The following is an 18,721-nucleotide window of genomic DNA, read 5'->3' as shown; positions in this document are numbered from 1 at the left end:
GATGATGCCCAACTAGTCTGAGAGCGCGCAGAGGAAGCTCGGCATCCCGCTAGACTCCGCTTCCAACACCAATAGCATGCCGACGTTCGTCGGCATCATTTCTGTCGACGTGACGTCTATTTTTACCCTGGCGGCAAGGTCTGGGTGTGGACGCCGGTACGCCGTCAAGGTCTCTCCGAGACATTCATGAAGCGCTGTCTCGGTCCGTATACTGGTCTTCGCCGCATCGGTGAACATAACTACGAGGGCCTGCCCGACGGAGCGAGACCGTCATCACGTCGTTCCCCCTGCCTTGAAATTGTGCACGTAGTTCGGCTTAAGCCGTATTACGCGCCTGCTCTTTTCCTGATTTTGCACTGCCTTTTACATCGGCCAGGAGGACGTGCTGGGCCCGTCTGTGGTTTTCAGCCGTCTGTTTTTGCTACTATCTTAGCATCGGGACGATGATTCTTTAGAGTGGGAAGCAGGGTAGCGTCTGAAATAGAAAGACGAGGAGCGATCGCCATGTGCCGGCGAAGGCGTTGCTGCTGGCGGATCTGCCTGATTTTGTGTTCCCTGCTTTCACCTGTTCTCGCAGCCGGCCTTTACGTCAAGCCGTGACAATATTATCATCTAGGAATATTAGAGTCCATAAGCTCTGAATGTAGTTGAGCACTTCATATAAAGAGCACCAGAGAGGACCTCAAAAATATCTCTCTATACATGTGCTATAACAATTAAGGTAACTAAGGCCACTTCCCTTCCTTCGTATATTGAGGTTTAACGTTCCAAAGCGACTCAGGTGTCCCTCATAGCCTGAGTCGCTTTGGTACGTTGAACCCCCATAAACCTAAACCTATGCCTCAAAAATTCGTAAGAAAAGATGTGACCGTAATGAAGTTTTATAGCGTGTGTATACACAAATTATGACATGTTACAAACGAAGAAAAAGAAAGCATCCAAAACTACGCTCGAAATTGGTAACGCACTTAAATATTGCAAAATTCAAGATGAAGCTCACACCATCAAGCTTGCAAGAACTCAGACGTGAAGTGACTTATTCAGGATCAATAGAAGACAACAAAAAAATCGTGCCTGCTGGTAAACGGTCATGAATTCTTTTTAGCTTCTTCGGGAAAATTCAAGCCCAAATTATCAGAAAACAGTTCGTGGATATAAAATGGAATACAAAATTCTCGACACCTTTCTCCAAATCCGGAGTTTAGCATGCAAGCTAATGGACAGGAAAGGAAAGAAAAAAGGCGGGGAATAATGGTCCCGGTTTTAATTACGAGGACAGATTTATATGGACGGGGGTAAATACTGGCTTGTGGCCTCTAAATTGTTGTTTTATTTGTCTATGCCGGTTGCCTGCAACATGTGTGCTATCAACCTGCTTAGAATTTCATCCGCGCGAAGAATTTCGTATCGCGGAAAGGAACCTTAAACAGATGTGCCATATCTAAACACAGTCCTCCCAAGAACTCCAACTTTGTTTGACGGATGCTTACGGACTAAGTAACTTAGTCATATATACATCTGGATAGCGATCTCAGTTTTTTCACGACATGATGTTTTTGTTCTGACCAGAAGAAGCGCTCCCAGGCACACAATCCTGAACAGATACTTGAAAGTCGGAGGGAAGGGTAAAAGGGAGCAGGTCGAACTGTAGCAGTGAGTGCAATGAAGCAAGCGGATTCTCTAAATTGCCCGCTTATGAGGATTGTTTTGTTTTACCAAGTACCACTCCAGAACTTTGTCCATGTCTTTTATGAGGAGGATCAGCGCCTTGAAATATCAATATTTGGGTTGAATGAGGGAAATGAGTCTCAGCTTTCGTCGCAGACGCGACTAAAGCTGTGCAGGTTCTTTGCATAAAAGTTTAAAAGTAGTGGCCCTTTCACTGCTCCGTCTGGTACAACATGTATTGCGTGTTAAAGGTCACCGCGAGGGCCCCTTATTCGAACCTCACAGGCGTGGTTGGAACAGTTTCTGTGCATTTTTTATGCGGAATGGGTAATCCGCACTATAAGTGCTTCTAAAAAAAGTTAACTGATTGACGTTATCGAAAGTGATTGCAAAGTCTAAAAAATAGGCCTTATACTATCTCGTTTTCATGAATGTGTTTCTTTACTAGGTGGGAAGACCGCTACATGGTGTTTATGAAGCTAGGTCTATAGCAGAGATTTTACTGCGTCGGGATCAGTGCTGAAAATTTCTCGCAGAACGAGACCATACTCTCATGAAGTATTGTGTCCAATATGGATGCTAGAATGGGGTGTAAGCTTTTGTCTAAGATGTATTTGTGTCCCTGTTTAAAGCCCAGCTAATGGATTGGTCGAATAAAAGATATCTTCAGCTCTCGCGGCATTCCAGCATTTTCGTGGCAACCCTTCAAAACATTTATCAGAATGTTTTCTACTGAGCTATAGTATATACTAAAATCCGCACTCTTACGTTGTGCACTAGCGGCTTTGAGAAAAGAATCGTTTCTAGTAACCATACTAGTTCGTTTAACCCGCGGAGCGGAAAACGACCGAAGGGAGTTAAACTGTTCCATTCCAGGCACACAGCACGAGAATAATTGTGCGTTAAGGTCACTTATTGTCGATGAAAAATTAGCTGCAAAGAATTCGTCATACTAAAGGGGTTTCATGAAAATGTGTTGGCTGTTTAATTAAACTTTATACCTTTTTATCGTTTTGCGTGGTTTGTCCAAGATAGTGATGAAAAGAGAGCAAATATTCACTATGTTTTGTTTTGAAACTGGCAGCTCCACTGCGAATAACTGTGTTTTTTCTTGTGCCCTAAGCTGAGCAGTCACCTTTTTCAAGCTCTCCAATAACTTCGCTTCAAAATTGGGATTGAACTTAGAACACCTCTAAAACGTCTCCTAGGTTAGCAGCGGGACATGGGCCGGTATTTATTTCTTACGAGGATTCCTATATTGTGCTGTTACATCATTTGCAGTTTGACTGGAAATGTGTCAGAAAGTATAACAAGCTCACCATAATATCCACCTGAGTTTGCGGTCAGTATTGAGACCTATTGTAGCGGTCGAAATAGCGATCAATCTGCTTATCATCAAACATGATAACAAAGTGCCGTCTGGGCGGAGGGAACCAAGCAGGAGGTAGTAAAATAGTCGTTCGCCCCCTCTGGGCGTATCAGCTCACGGCGGAAACCCGATCTTTCCTAAAAAAACACCAGACACTCGTGAGCAATTTTGTCCTCTGTGTCACTTTAAACAGGCATCGAAGCAATCATTCGGAAATTATTCGTGCTCGTTTTCGAGGAGTTTCGAAAGACTAGTGGAAAATATATATGTAATAAGGGAGTAATTGCTCATTGGCATCCACCCAGGCGCAGCCATACGGCTACAAAGGAAAGCTACAAAGGCAAGTAAAGGAACATCCCTGACCAGGACGAATTTTTCTTTAACTACGAAGTTTCTGAGAAAGCTGTTAGCTTTCCTTTGCAGCCGTATGGCTGCCCCTGGGTAGATTCCAATGAGTAATTCCTCTCTTATTACAAATCTTCTCCACCTTGGGAGATTCGACGGAACAATTTTCGGAAGATAGATATTTTTAAACCTCTCGTAATTTCACCAGTACCTAGGAAGCAGATCAAAATGCTTTGAAAAACGTCTTTTTGTCTTCGTTCTCTTGCCGAAAATATACGCACGCAGCAGAATATTCTTCGATCTCGTTTGTTTTGCCCATCTTTTTTAGCGTTTTTCTCACTGCATTTCTAGCTTTTAATCCACCGCGCTGTTAGAAAGTTTGCTGATGCATTTCCTAGCAAATGTTTTTGTTATTCTGAAGCAACCCTCCTCGTTTATAAATCACGCAACGAAAGACGACTTATGACTGCGGTTCGCGAAATGGAATCCTCCGGAGATGCCGATGTATTTGGCCACATGGAAAATGAAATTGTCCGGCGCAAAAAAAGGTTTAAGTAATCCATGGTGAGTAATAATGAACACACCATTCGACAATACAGGATAAACATTCCTAGTTTATTGGCTTATTCAAAATTAGCAATATTCAAGAAAAAAATTTTATTAGCCTATAATTAGCCTATTATCCAATAAATCACAAGTTGTAGCCCAAAATGTCTGAGGTAATTATTCAGTCCTGAAAAAGAAAATGCATATTATACATATAATAAGTAGCTTCAGATTTCAAAAGTCGGCAACTAGGATAACCAACCAAGCACGCAGGAAACTTCATTTGCCATTTATAAAAATGCCATCCACTTCTTAATATGAGATACGCGTGTAGGTAAATGTGATTGCGCAATACGATGGCTCTTTTGGTGTGCCACCACTAAGACCTGAAATGAATCGACGGTGCAGGGGATCTTCACAGGGGTGATCAGCCACTAATCACTAATGTAATAAACAAATAGCTTTCAGCTCTGATCGTTCGGTTCAATAATTAGTAGCGAGAAATTTTATTCACCTGAAATCACACTGTTCATACGACTGCTCGCGGAGCTGAATTTGGCACGCGTCAGATTTTTTTTTGTATAGGTCTATAATAGTACATCTCTGCAAGCAAACATTTTGCCTAGCATGTATCGTTCCAGATACAGGCGGGAACGTTTCATAGTTAAATATGCGCAAGCAACATTCTCTTAAGTAAAAAACGCCATTTTTTTTTGTCACCATTAGCAGTGCGTAGCAATACCTCTAGTGCTACCCATCTACCCGAATGAATCTTACGACGGCGGGACACAGCTGTGAGGAAGACGTAAGACACAGTCAGGCACTAAATCATGCATTCAGCTAAGCACAGGGGCGCACGCACTCACTATGACAGGTGGAAGAAAATGCTGGGTTAAAAATCTCGGAGCTTTACTTTCGTTATATATCCGTCTACTGCAAGAGCTGGTGCCGTTTCCGAATTTGTCGAAGGGCTCAGGAGTCAGTAAAAATGTTAATCTCTTGAGCTCATGCCAACTTCACCTGAAGCCATTTATCCCGCTGCCATCTTTCTAGGCCGCCTGACGTGGTTGCACGCGTGGCCAACGTCCACGACATGAAATCATTCTTTGGATCACGATCATTCAGAATTTATTTGCTGCACAAAATCCAATACTTTGCAAGACCCTTGCAGTGTAGTGAGCAGGCGGCAAGTACTAGACGCGCTCGAAAAGGTCTGCCTCGTGGTCTGCAGCATATTTCTAAATGCAAGCTTGTTTGCATTTTAACCTTTCACATATATTGGCAGTCTGTAAACAAAAAAAAGAAGTTGAAATACATCCCCGCGCCTAAGATCGCATCACTGATGTTAACTAGTTCTGTTTGTTTACGGGTTTCCGTCAATCATCCCCTGTGCGTTATGCGCTGGAAGACCTGGTAGAGCAACGAGTGAGGCTGCTGACGACATCAACCACATGTTGCAAGGGTGACCGCTTCTCCTGATAGGAAGCGTTCACCCTACTAGCATTTTGTCATGTTCCGAAACAAAGAAGGTCGATTTTCAGAGATACGAGCTGCAGTAGGGCTCTGTTGCTCTGGCAACAGCGGCCACATTCTTCCACCACGGCCTACTGAGTCCGCATAGACCGGTGGGAATAGCACTATTTGAGCTGGTGCGCACTAAATCAAAGAGGGTATCCGTTTGGAAAGGAAGATCTTTCAAAGCTTCCTTTTCTCTGTGGCCTCTCTGAATACTACGAAGTAAAAAAAAGTTTAAAGCCCAGCCTTTTAGCGTATGTGCTCCCTTGTTCCACTCTTTTTCCTTTAAACCCCCTAGAGCGATGATATTTTTCGACGCCCCTCATTTTGTACTCATTAAGTGAAACACGTATAGTACCTGATATCGCTGGTAATGCTGATGACGTGTCATCAATTGAGCCTGGTATCAAGGCTGTAGCAACCCAAGGCGCACAGAGGCCATCTTGAATGTGGAAGGGAATTGAAGTATGCTTCCGCTCGTTCAACGGCGTTGCCGCAGAGGCGTTGTAGGTGTCCAGGCGTTTCATCATGAATTGGACAACCTGCAGAGCAGAAAAAATAAAAAAAGGAAAGGCAATGGCAGCAATCCATGAGAAATGGTTGTGGTTCAGCTCTGGTTAAACCTGCAGTGACGCGATAGCTACATCTGGTCAAGTGGAACTCGCTCAATCGAGTTGCAAAGTTAGTCTTTCGCCGCTCTGTTTCGCTGGGCGTTCCTTCTTCGTCTTCGTCCCACTTGACACGAGGCATGCACACCTGTTGCAGCTGCTCCGCACCACGTGACCAGCCCACGTGACCGACGGCGCCACCACGGAGCTCAAGTGGTGCCACGCTGAAGGGTGGAAGAGGTGGCGTGGTGTAGCTGTCGCTGCAAAACATTTGTTTGCCCACTACCCTCTGCGAGCAAGTGTTCCGCATGAAATGTGTTTCTTACTGAAGAGTTCATGATGTAGTTAGCGCCAAAGACGAGAGCAAGGTTGGAGAAAGACGCAACACGACCGCTTCCACCTCCGTCCTCCTTTTTGGCGCTAACTACATCACCAGTCAGAATCAACCAGCCCAGCTTTACGCCTTACTCAAGAATATTTCATGAACGAATAAATTTTTGACCCGGATGCCTAAGCCAATAGGGAAGCACGGCATTGGCAGTCTAAAGGAATGTTTTGGAGATATCAATGTACACTTGTGTAATATTACTCTTACTGCTGTATTGCATGAGTACTGCAACTCTTATCGCATATGTGGCGTATTCGTGTGTCATTCTTGCTGACCGCTTTTTTTCGTGTGGTGTTATGCAAAGAAATACGATCTCATGCACATGCTAGTGGTACACATGACCTTTTGCTCTTTCGTTTGGCGGAATCTCCGCTTCTCGCCTTCGCAACGCCATATAGCATACTCAGGAATTTTGGACAAAAGCAATTTAGACCGGGAAACCATTTATGAACGCAACGTTTTCATATAATGTAAGATCTCACTATGATAATCAATATATCTACAGAACACCCCACGGCAGTCTTTTTTTTTCTAATCACGTTTTTTAAATCGTCAACAGCGTTCCCCATGGCACTTATATGGCAGTGTTAACACTTCAATTCGATCGGTGGGAAGACTTTAAAAGAAAGATTTTCCTACATATCTGAATATTGGATCATTACATTTAATATTTTCATGACAGTGTCGTAAAATGTTTCAATTTTCTAGATTTTTCCCCGAGAAAACTGGACATGCCTTAGAAAAAATACATATGTGTTTCTGCTTATTTCCTATTTCGACATGTCAGTGCTATGAAAATGATTACAACGGATTCAATTATTATACTGCATGTCCGTGACAATCTGGCTACGCACAACGCTCAAGGCCAGGGTAATCGGCAGCACTTTTTTGGCACCTAAGTAAAATTTGGGAGATAAGCAAATGACTGTAGTCAAAAGAACATCTCTCCTCCTGAACATTTAGGCTTAGTATCATCGCTGTCTTTCAGCCGCACAAGTTATAAATTTCTGCGTGAATAAGCGCTCGGTTTTTTATTCATAACGGAGTGCGGAAGAGGAGGATGGTGGGAGAGGAAATGCAGCTTGAAACGCAGCGTTAAAGAGGAATAGGTTATGCAGTGTGCAAAGTTGATGGCAAATAGATCCAACTAGGGTCCTTTATTTAAAGGGAACAGGTAAAATTCAGTACCGAATTGCTTTATAATAATTAATGGCGCTAACATCCCATTCTTCGAAGCGAGATCAGGGTGGCTTTGAACGCACAACTATACGATGAAATATGTCCAGGAGCATGACTCTTGTTGTGTGCGTGGTAAGTTTGAAGAAACAAATGAACATACTTTGTTCGAATATCCTAGTACTTGTCTCGATGTCAATGCTGGCCAGATGAGCATCTCTGAGCCAATAGGCGAAGGAGATAACGAAGGTCATGTGAGCATGTCCGCAGCAAAAGTCAGTAAACCGTAAAAAAAGACTGGTTTTGTGCTGATAGTGAAAGAAAGGGCGCGTTGGTTTCATTAAAAACCCCAATTACTTGGTCCTTTAAATTTTAGTTACTAACACCATCAGACAAACTGATGCGCTGCAATTTAGAACGGCTGTAAGTAGGCGATCGTGATTTTGGGGGAGACTTCTGTATGCGCCAGCAGGTTTGGGCTCGGATCACTTAAAAGACGCTCCACGTGGACTCCGAAGCATGTTAGTTGCGCGTCCCCTTGCACCTTGGAGGCATACCAAGTGCATACCAACCCGAGAATATTACTTTCAGGAAACTTCGTCACTACTTTAGGAACTAAAAAAATATCATCAAAACAACAAAATAGTCTCACAATATTCTATCTCAAACCATCACTTACATTTGCTATGCCATCTTTTATATCTCCGGCGATGAGATTTGTTGAAATTGTGTGCCCTCTGTTACAGTAAGGTTTTGTGGAAATTTCCTTTTTTCAATATAATAACTTTTGTTTGCTGTTTCAGACTTTGTTGTATATATTTGTTCATGACTGCTGACCGCTACTTGTAGTTGCCAGCGTGTGGGCCTACGGCCTTGTAAAGCTGCCTTAATGACAGCTTTTTCTGCAGGCCTCCGGCATCATATGCGTTTTATGCACATAAAGTTAATATTATTATTATTGCAAGAGCCTTTGTCACGCGGCGCACTGAGGCTATTGATGACGTGTTCACGCTGTGCCCTAAAATTTGTCTCCAATAGAACAGGGGTGTGAAATGTGAAATTGAACACGTTATTCGCATTCAGCCACTAATAACACTGTAACCATGAGCAAAAAGATTACTTTTCTTTTGTATTCAAAAGTTTTTCTCTAGGCCGATGATGCCTACGAATCGTCTTCAGCTTTAGTGTAGGAGTAAACATGAAAAAAATGTTCCATTTCATATAGGCGCGGCAAGTGCATGGTCAACCCAAGATCGCGTCTGTACTTACGTCAGGAAGGGCGCTGGCTGAATTGTACAGCTCACATGGATCAGCCTCGATGTCGAAGAGGTACCGCGAGTCATTCAAAGCGAATGTCGCTTGTGTCGATCCACAATGTAGCGTTGCCTTGCTCCGCCAGTTTCTCGAAAGATTCAAGTCGTCCCTTCTGTACAGGCGCTTGAGAACACTCGCGACCGTCGACTTCCCAACGAGATCGTCCAGCGCTTCGTACGTGACACTGCCACTCGGTGGGCGGTACTGTCCGTTGTAGAAGCCACTGTTGTCCAAAATGAGCTTGTACTTCGAGTAGCGCAGTGCGCGCGCGAACGTTATCTTGTGGTCGATGTCATACACAAACTCCATGCGCGGTGACAACAAGCCGTTAGACAAGTGTGGCCACATATCTTGTCCGTCCAGCTTACCCAGCTTGGCTGTGTCACCCCCTGAAAACAGATGTTGAGAATCATAATTTTAAAAAAATGGACTGAGAGGAAAGGAAAATCACAGTTGATCTTTCACACCCAGTACACACCTCAACTGTGCCGCGAGGGCACGAAGGCAGTGGAAAAGGAAAGAAGAATGAGATTCCGCAGGAAACCCCCCGGATCGAATACGATCAGCTGGAGTCTCTTACTGAACTTTTTTTGCACTTTCCTCCATTCTAGAAAGAGTTTGAATATTCAGAGAGTGCAACAGCAGAGGAGAACAACACTTTGTGCCGGCTAAAGTGGGCATCGTCAAGTGAAAAGTGTTCTTACCGCCTGAATGGTTTGGGCGGCGAAACGAATGCTGATATCACTGCCTGCAAATAGAGCAAGCTGTCTAACTAAAATTTGTACTGCAAGTCTGCTCTGTTCCAATCGCACGACTGAAGGCCCCTCACGAAGACCACCTCTCTCAAGCAAGGGATATAATTTTTCTACAATGCATGCAGATGAACCGACTGCTATGCTGGAACTGATGTCCATGTAGCTGATATCTACAAAATTAAACAAAAACAAGAACCTTCAAAGGCACGGCAGGTCGCACATATTTGGTGTGACCTGCCGTTTTGCTCTGTTACCAAGCTCTACTGTACATCAATGGACTGTCAGACATCCTGTGTAATGTGCTGAACTAAACGACAGGAGTCCATCTCAAAACCTGTACATCTAGAAAAGGATTGTGCTTTCCGGATGATGTAGGAAAAGAAAGACCTAGTGGATAGGTGACGAATGAAAAAGAGCGGTCTCCATGAGATGAATCCAAGTTACTGTCACGCCGGAATGATGGAATTCGTTGCATACGTCCCTCAAACGCAATTTTTACGCACCTTGCTGTCAACTTCTCAAGTTTAAACTACAGGGGCGCAATCGTAACAATACGTAGGTATGTTTATTAGGGCATGTTTATCAGGGCATGCAATAATCTGGGAATGGGACAAGTTTTTTAGCAGAATTACGAGCCGAAGAACTCTTCTTTTGTGCTTGTGAAAAACTGTATGAAGAAGACGTTGGGCCGAATGGAGTCTGCTGATTATTTCAATTGAACACCCTTAGATAAGCATCTCGCGTCGTCCGAGGGACAAAAAGCGAGCTTCGCCGAGCAGAAAGCGACCAGTTGCTGCAAAAATTGGAGGACGCAAGAGCTCCGCCTTTAAGACTGGAACGCGACAGCGTGCTGCAGCACCGCCAGGGAATTACTCATGTACGCATCAGCACACAAAGACACTTCACGAAACCAGAGACCACCACGAATTCAATAGGTCCGCTTTTATTAAGGCCGATGCCTTCAATGGCTCATTCTCGCGGTCGCGTTCGTTCGTGCGCTGGAATCGTGCCGATTGTGGCCTCTCCTCCACGAAGCGGGGCAACCTCCTCCCACCCTTAGCAACCGGCGCGCCAGTGTGGGGCTCAGCTGGGCATAGCAACTGTGACGTCACACAGTAGCGGCAGAACGAGCGCGCGCGCGTCGGTGGGTGGCAGCTGCATCGCCGCTCCTGTGCCCCGAGAGTGATGCCCAAAGGGCTAACCTACGTCGGGACCAGCATCCCCCACTCCCCCTTCATAGCAACAACCACCACCACCACTTGCGCCTGACATCTCGTTGCATTCGAGTGAGGAGACGCATGGTTCCGAATCCGAAGCGGTCCTGTGATTCCTCGCCAAGCGGTTCGGCGATGCGGCAGCGGACGCCGGATTCCCCGAACACCATGCGCCAGAACAAGGAGCGAATGCGCATGGGACGACCGAACATGTCACCAGATGCGAAAGGAAGGGAGGCAGAACGGGAACGCCAACAGCGACTGATTAGATCGCCGGGTACCAAAGGAAGGGAAGCAAAAACGAAAGCGGCAGCAGCGACAGGCGATACCGCCGAACACCAAAGCGAATGAATTGGAGCGCAGACGGCAGCAGCGACTGGCCATGTCACCGAACAGCAAAGCCAAGGAGGCGGAACGAAAGCGGCTGCAGTGGTTGTCGCAACCAGGCCCATCAAGAAGCGCGTCTTGCGCAAGTGGGACACGCCTACAAGAGGGGGAAAGAACAACAAGGTTTTCGCGAAGCACACTTTAGAATTTCCAAAGTGTCTTCGTTAATTTTTTAGTTCGGACCAACGTGCTTGCGTGGCGTGCAACCTGGTGTTTTGTGGCGTGAGCGTCATCATATTATCCTCTTCAGCACTGTTTCCATGGCAATAAAGAAAAGAAAAAGAGCCTTCGTAGCGTGTTCCGCGCGAGCTCGCCTCGCAAACTGAAAGACTTGAATTCAATTGATTGTATCTCCCGACAACGCCAATAGCGCCAAAACCAGCTTTTCTGCAACACGAGCTCCTCAACTGTGTCGCGTTAAAAGTGGAGAAAACATAGACTCCACTGCAGAACCTCTTGCTACATCTCTTCTTTCACTCCCTCCTTTATTCCTTCCCCTACGGCGCGGTTCAGGTGTCCACCGATATGTGAGACAGATACTGCGCCATTTGCTTTCCCAAAAACCAATTTTCATTTTTCATTGACTAGGCGTTCACTGACAGCTCCTTAGACTCCATGCTTCGGCGATGTCCAGCTGTGAAGGACGCAAAAGGCCTGCATGTCAACTATAGACGCATTAGGTCATCATGAAAACCAATTCTTTAAAGGTTACCTCATTTTGTAACATAAAATACATATTATAGCCGACACGTTCACGCAGCGCAGAAACCAATTCATCAATGAATTTGCTGTGGGAGCAAATTGCGACTGTTCATGAATTTATGTAATGATTGTTCTCGTGTAAAATGTCTGACATTTTTGTCCCAACAGCACCGTGCGCAAGTTTTATTATGATAAAAATATTAAATTCGAATAAATGAAACATCATATCTTTTTGTCAAAGAAAAAATGAGTTTTTTGTCAATAAAAAATTCGTTGCGAGGTCCGTGTTGTCTTCTACTTCGTTTCTCGTTCGTTTCGCGTTGTTCCACCCACAGTGAATCTTTTTTTTTCGCTATTGTACGCGCCAAAATGCTGCTAAATATTTTGCTAAGCGAAGCGCTTGCATTACAGAGACAGAAATGCCATGCAGCTTCAATGTTTTTGCCACGCTTCAGTCATAGGAAGTCGGATCCTACTTTTTCTGTTGTGACCTTTAGAAATACTTGGAAATAAGCAGAGCTTTAAGGTAGATGGATTGCACTGAAAGGACCCTTTTAATGCACTCCGCGGAGCTCTGAAACGTTGCCTTCGTTTAGGAGGAACGGAAAAAGAAAATATGTATATTACGCAGCATGTGCTTGGGCCCTTTAAGTTGGTGCCGCTTTGCCGCACGATGATTAGCTGGCCTTGCATCTGGTCCAAGGGACGGCTAAGCACTCCAAAGGACAATTGTAATTCTCGTGAAAAAATAAAATTACCTTCGCTTGCCTATAGTGCGGAAGCCCTGAACACGAGGACAGAAAACGCAGTCTTTTATTTTTGTTACTCCTTCTATTCCTTTTTTAGTCCTTCACGGCATGATGCAGCTGTCCACCCACTGTCGCAGTGCTAGTTCGTATTCCTTTATAGCTGCGACTCAGACGAGTCACTGAGAGTCTTAGAGGCGTTTCAAACCCAGATGGTGGGACTTATTAGACATCTCTCGCACTGTAAAAGCGCCAATCCTGTATGGTTTGGGTGGCAATAGTTTTTTCGTGCATCTCTCAGTGAACAGTCACACTCTGGAGAAGCTCTAGTTTATGCGTATCAAAATAATTGTGAAGTATTTGTTTCTAACATTGTTTTTATTTAGAAAATGACCTTGTCTTCTCTCTTAGGTGTAATAATAGGGCGCAACCTACCGGCGCAAAGCAACACTTTACGTGCGTAATATTTGCACGGAACTTGGCCAGCATGGAAGTTGTCGGGGTACTATTTCTCAATAAACATTCGTGCAGTTACCTGTATCTCAAAGACAATGTTCTGTTTGGAGCACAACCGTAATAGATGTGCTGAAGCCTGAGTACGCTTAATATATAATGGGCTGTCTATACCTTGCGCGATCAAAGTGGTGTTGCGGGTCGGAATTTTGATCAACAGGGCCTTTTTTATAGCTGCCTGTTTTTTTTTTTTTGCTCTGTGCGGAGACAAAAACATGCACCTTCCATTGGCCCCGTACACTGTTCATCGTCGCTGCGCCAAATTGCTAGGATGGAAGTTTTAACTCCTGGGCTACCTTGCCATATTATCGGTCGCCCTGTAAGAGCGATGTATGTTTGGCGTTCTGGTGTAACTATGAGAAACTCTCAGGGAAGACGCAGGAGAATTTTAAGGACTCCTGGAGAGTCGTGTGAGATGTTCTAAAAAAAAGAATTGCAATGAGGAATGCGAAAATCTCCGATTCAACGTTTTAATCAGATAGTAATACGGCACTATTATAATTTAGAACTTAATTTCATAGCGTTTTATAGTTTTGCTCTAATTATCACTGGAACTCTGTTTCTTCTTGGTATATGTAACGATTAACGTCCTGAAGCGAGACATGGGCCGTGTGAAATGCAATAATGGAGTGCTCAGAAATAATTGAGGCGGTGCCGTATAATATGCTGGGCTCTTTCTGTAAAAAGGGTCGTAGAATATGTCCCATTCTGGGAACGGACAGGATCTCTGTTAAACCAGAAATCCAGGCATGTGTCGTTTTCCTACAGAAAGAGAAGAAAGGCATTTTCATTCGTAACCCAATTGGAAAGCATTAACTTTCACTCAACAGTACACTTTCTAAGTGCGGTGGCACGCAGGGCTTCCAAACCATGCAGATTTTGCGAACAAGTGCACAAGTTCCATGCTGTAATAAGTACAGTGGAATCGAAAAAGAAATGCACGCTCAAAGTACGGTTCGCGACAGTTGCTGGAGACATTTGTGGCTTTTGACGTTCTGGCATTTCTTCTCTCCCTCATCCTACATAAATGGTACAGATCTGTAACCGAGCTCATCCTCACAAATGTCTCGTCAGTACAGTATTATGTGTTCCCTTTCTGTTCTTTCGCTACGGCCGTGTACTATCATGTACTACTTGCAGGGCTCTACGACTCCTTTTTAGGCATTTGAACTGCGCGCTCTCTTCTCGTCATCTAAGTGCATGCGGGTGCAGCACAACTGCACGTGGGCGAACTGTCGCTTGCGAGATGTGGCATGCTATCGCTGCGGCTGTGACTTGATAAGGGCGGCGAGCGTAGCGCGCAAGGGGACTGCGGCTGGAGCACTGCGGGAGCGTGGTCATCTTACCAGGATGGATACCGAAGACCGAAATGGCACCTTCGGTGATGGTAACGCTCTTTTGGCGTAAGTGGCCGTTACAAGAGGAGCCTGATTTTGTTGTGCCGCTTCGGGCTCTTACCTGTGCCGCTTCGTCCCATTCGACACTAGGTGTGTTTTTTTTCTCGCCGCACTCAGGTGTTATTGCGCGTTTCGTTGTAACCTCCATACGCTCTCGAGAGCCTTGAGCGCGCACTCTGCTCGGCCGCTGCGCCCCATTTTGTGCCCAATGAAAGCGTTTGGTTAGGCCCGGAACAAATTGATGTCGTCTTTTATGCTGCCTGTGGGTGCGTCAATAGTCGGGCGAGACCCTGCCTCGCGGACCCCGTTCCATGACAGGCGAGGCCTTCATACAATGGGAATACTATATTAATGGCGAACGCTGAGGCAGGAGTTTATGAAATATTTGTGATGGTGTAAGCATACCTAAGCGGTCCATTCAAAAATCTAACAGCCAGAACTCTAAAGATTAGTTTGCGAAGAGCTTTAGCAGCACCTTCTAAAAAATACTTTTCATTGGGAAGCTTCAGTCGCAAAATGTTACTCAGTACGAAACAAAGCAAAGTGTGATGCGGAAATTATAGCAAGAATATATTTTGCAGGGAGGGGGGGGGGGGGCAGGAGTCTTACGTGGTTGGTTTTTCCCAAGCGGTTGGCTTCGGCGCGATTGGCCGGCATGCCGGCCAAGCAGCTGCTGTATGTTTTGGTGTAATAGCTCGCTCGAGCCTGCCGCCTACCCTGATGGAGGCTAGCGCCCAAATTGCGCGGTAAGGGCTTCTGATATATGTGATCCTGCGTGCGCTGAGAAATCATTTAAGGTGTAGGACTTGGGGTGAGAGTGGGTGGACTGAGACGGAGCTGTCGCAGTAGGCACTGTCCTGTTTCCGTGCGACTCAGGCGGACTTTCGAAGAACGATCAGCTTGTCAAGGTTAGCCTTGGCGATAGAGCCCCAGATTAGTAAGCAGTAATTGAAATGTGACTGAAAAGGGCGTAGTATAACAGGCACTTTAGCCACACAGGAAGCAGGTACCTAATTTTGTACACCATGCCAACAGATCTGCGTACACTCAAATGTATCTCACGTTACTTGAGGTGTCCGGCTGAAGTGCTCTTCAAAGTAAACGGCTAAAAATTTGAAACTAGAAACTCGGTTTATTACAGTCGTAATATTTAACAATGATATTTTCGTCGTCAGGTTTACTTCTTGGTTTTAATATGACGTATTTTGTCTTACTAACATTTACACCCTTAAGGTATGTGCTTTGCAATCTGCCATATAATTACGTGCGAATGAAACTGATCACTGCGCCTCAAATGCCGTAGAACGCGAGTTTTCGGTACATAATATTATGCTTGTTTAGAATCGTGGTTTTTATCGCTGTGTGTGCTATATCGATAGCTCTCTATGTGGGGAGGCTAAACATTATTTTGCACTTTTCACGCATTGCATTTTGAAATTATCTGGGCCGCGTGAGAACTGTGTAATATAAACGCAATGCTCATGCGTAATACATTGGAAGTTAATACATTGGTAATACATTGAAAGATTGTTAGGAATCACGAATAGTCAGGAAATACAATTTTTTTTTCAGGATAGCAGGCGACCAATCTGTAACGAAACGACACAGTTCCCTGAACAGTTCAATTTCACAACCTCGTTTGAATTACCAAACTAATATTTGCGTTGGTGAAAGGCCCGGGCGATCTCATCTCTGGCGGGGTGTTCGGATCATGTGCCGGGCCCTCGTGTTTTCACGAGTAAAGTAAAAACAGTTTCGAAGCAGTTGGTTTATTTCCGAACCTTCAATGGAGATTTAATCCTTCGCAGTCTGACACCGTAAATAAATTTTCTAAGTGCACTGATTACTTGAGGTTATGAAAGATGCGGGAGGCGGAAACTTACCAGTGGTGGTAAACGTAGTAGCTTACAACAAAAAGCTTCTGCCATTCGCGTATCACTCGCCGTTGTTGCTTGTTTCATAATAAGGACATAAATCCCCCCCGGCAGCTTTTGAGATACCCTGGTGTCTGCGGCTTATGATCTAGTTCAATCTAGTTTGTCGAGAACTAATTCTCAGGCCACTTGGCGAAAGACCGGCAATTTTTGCGTGCTTTCCAAAAAACGGCTTTATTTGGCCGGCTTTCCATAGAATGCGCAGAAAAATCGTTCTGCACAAAAGAATGCTTCCGAATCCTTTGATGCCCCCATTAAGAGACCTAAAAATTACAGGCGGCTTAGCATTGCTAAGTGCTTTACAAAAATTAGACTTGAGTTCCTGGTGTCATGTTCATGTATTCTTTGTGGCACATGAGAGAGTCAACAGGAAGTCAGTTATTGATGCCTTTCAACAATAAAGCTCAGCAGAGACTCTTTTGAAATGATACAGAAGACTTCCTTATGTGATTGGCGGTCATCCACTCAAATGAGGTTTCCCGCCGATAACCCCCAAACAGAAATATACTACAAAACATTCACATGCAATTTAACATGACTTTATTTCATGTCATTACACAACAAAATCTCTAATGCTGTTTTCATGCATTACTTTTTGTACGCACAAAGGAATGCATGAATGAACTGAACCATGCGTGGAAGGAATTTTGAGGAGAGTGGGGAGGGGCGGGGCAGTCTGAGGTTAAGCATTGGGGTGGCCTTCTCATGTTCTGCGTTTCGGCAGCAGCGTTGTAAACGCTAACGCGTATTGCTCTAGTGCCGTGTTTCTGCCATAACGCTGGCCACGCCAACGCATGCAGCGCACATCTCTGTCACCACCACCACGTATCTCACAGTGCGCATACTAGTTTCATAGTAATAATAGTTGATGGAAAAGACGATGTGCAACACACAGCGCATGAGTGTGTTCTAGTTTAACACGAAACGTGTTTGGCTGCAGTGATACCGCTATCGCCGGCGACACCGGCGATAACGCGATAGTGCTCACGCGTAGTGGCCTGCGAAGTTTATCTGTTCGCGCTGCTGTGGTTTCTAATCCAGTGGTTGGTATTTATGTCAATTCTTTTTATTTATTACTTTGACTTCACAAACCCAAAAGCAGCGCAACTGTACAAACATCCCTAGATCTTTCTCGGGGTTGAGCTATCAAAGCAGTGCTTTCGCTCTAATGGGTACGACTCCACTACGCTTGTTCCCAACATAACTACAGCATTCTTCCGGTTAAGGGCCGACAACATAAGAGGCTCTGCTTACACAATTACTGTTTTTAGTGGGCCACCGAAAATTCTTCATGGCTGGAAACTTGCGCACAGCGCGGTCGGATCATGCCATCGACACCAAAGCCAATACCTACACGACACGCATTTCTGGCCATAATATAGGCTGCTGCTGTAGAAAAAAAAAATAAAAAATGAAACTTTACTCATTCGGATTTTTTTTCTCATGCATATAGTGTTTTCTCATTTGTGCTCTAATATTCTTCATTGAGGAAGCGGTATTGTACATGACTCTCCTAACAGCTTGACTGAACGCTAAGAACTGCATCCTCCTGACAAACAAGCTGCATATCATTCCGAACAGGTTCGAAAAACTATTACAACACAAACTGCATATTTCACGCGTTTAGTTGACCTTCTAGTGCCTACCCCAGCTAGCCAACGTATATTGCAATTTACTTTGAGACATACCAGCCACACGAAAACCACACATATGATACTTCATCCAAAGAACATCACCAGCGGAACCAATTTCTGAAAACGAGCTCATGTTCTATATGCAGGGGTTTACTAACGATGATAAAAGTTATTGAAAGGATGTTGGCAAGATAGAGTACAGACACTGAGATTCTTTTTCTCGCGTAATCAGCTGAATGATTATGCAAAATTCTACTTGATTGACAGTTATCAAAATTTAGCCATTGTTCTGAAAGAGCTTGCAGCGCTGTGGAGCCCTCGGCATGTAAGAACTTAGGAAGTACATTACTAAATTTGATGCCCAAGAACTGCACTCAGACGTGATTGAAATCAGGGAAAGAATATTCAAGAAACGATGTCTGTAGACTACGCTTAAAAACAATCAAAAGGTTTTGTGATTCTTGGTATGCACTATGGGAACTGTCGTTGTTTAAGTGATCAGATTTTAGA

The 18,721-nt window shown here is 44.6% G+C and overlaps 2 protein-coding genes across 2 annotated transcripts in view; both read right to left on the bottom strand.

Annotated features, from left to right (window-relative positions):
- Positions 1-4,053: 4,053 nt before the first annotated feature.
- On the bottom strand, positions 4,054-9,712 carry LOC144120174 (uncharacterized). Its single transcript, XM_077652597.1, has 4 exons — positions 9,634-9,712; positions 8,885-9,318; positions 5,802-5,985; positions 4,054-4,115 (listed from the first exon to the last, which is right to left on the bottom strand). The coding sequence occupies exons 2-4, from the start codon at positions 9,275-9,277 to the stop codon at positions 4,054-4,056; spliced, it is 639 nt and encodes a 212-aa protein (XP_077508723.1). The 5' UTR covers positions 9,278-9,318; positions 9,634-9,712.
- A 4,167-nt stretch (positions 9,713-13,879) lies between these two features.
- The window catches only part of LOC144120173 (arylsulfatase B-like), a 65,052-nt gene continuing 60,210 nt past the window's right edge, over positions 13,880-18,721 (bottom strand). The window contains exon 6 of the mRNA XM_077652596.1: positions 13,880-14,008. Coding sequence (XP_077508722.1) covers positions 13,880-14,008 — 129 coding nt within the window. The remainder of the gene's footprint in view (positions 14,009-18,721) is intronic.

Source organism: Amblyomma americanum, chromosome 2 (genome assembly GCF_052857255.1).
Source record: "Amblyomma americanum isolate KBUSLIRL-KWMA chromosome 2, ASM5285725v1, whole genome shotgun sequence".
NCBI lineage: Eukaryota > Metazoa > Arthropoda > Arachnida > Ixodida > Ixodidae > Amblyomma > Amblyomma americanum.
Note: the sequence above shows the minus strand (reverse complement) of the source record. Positions and strands in the feature narration are given on the sequence as shown.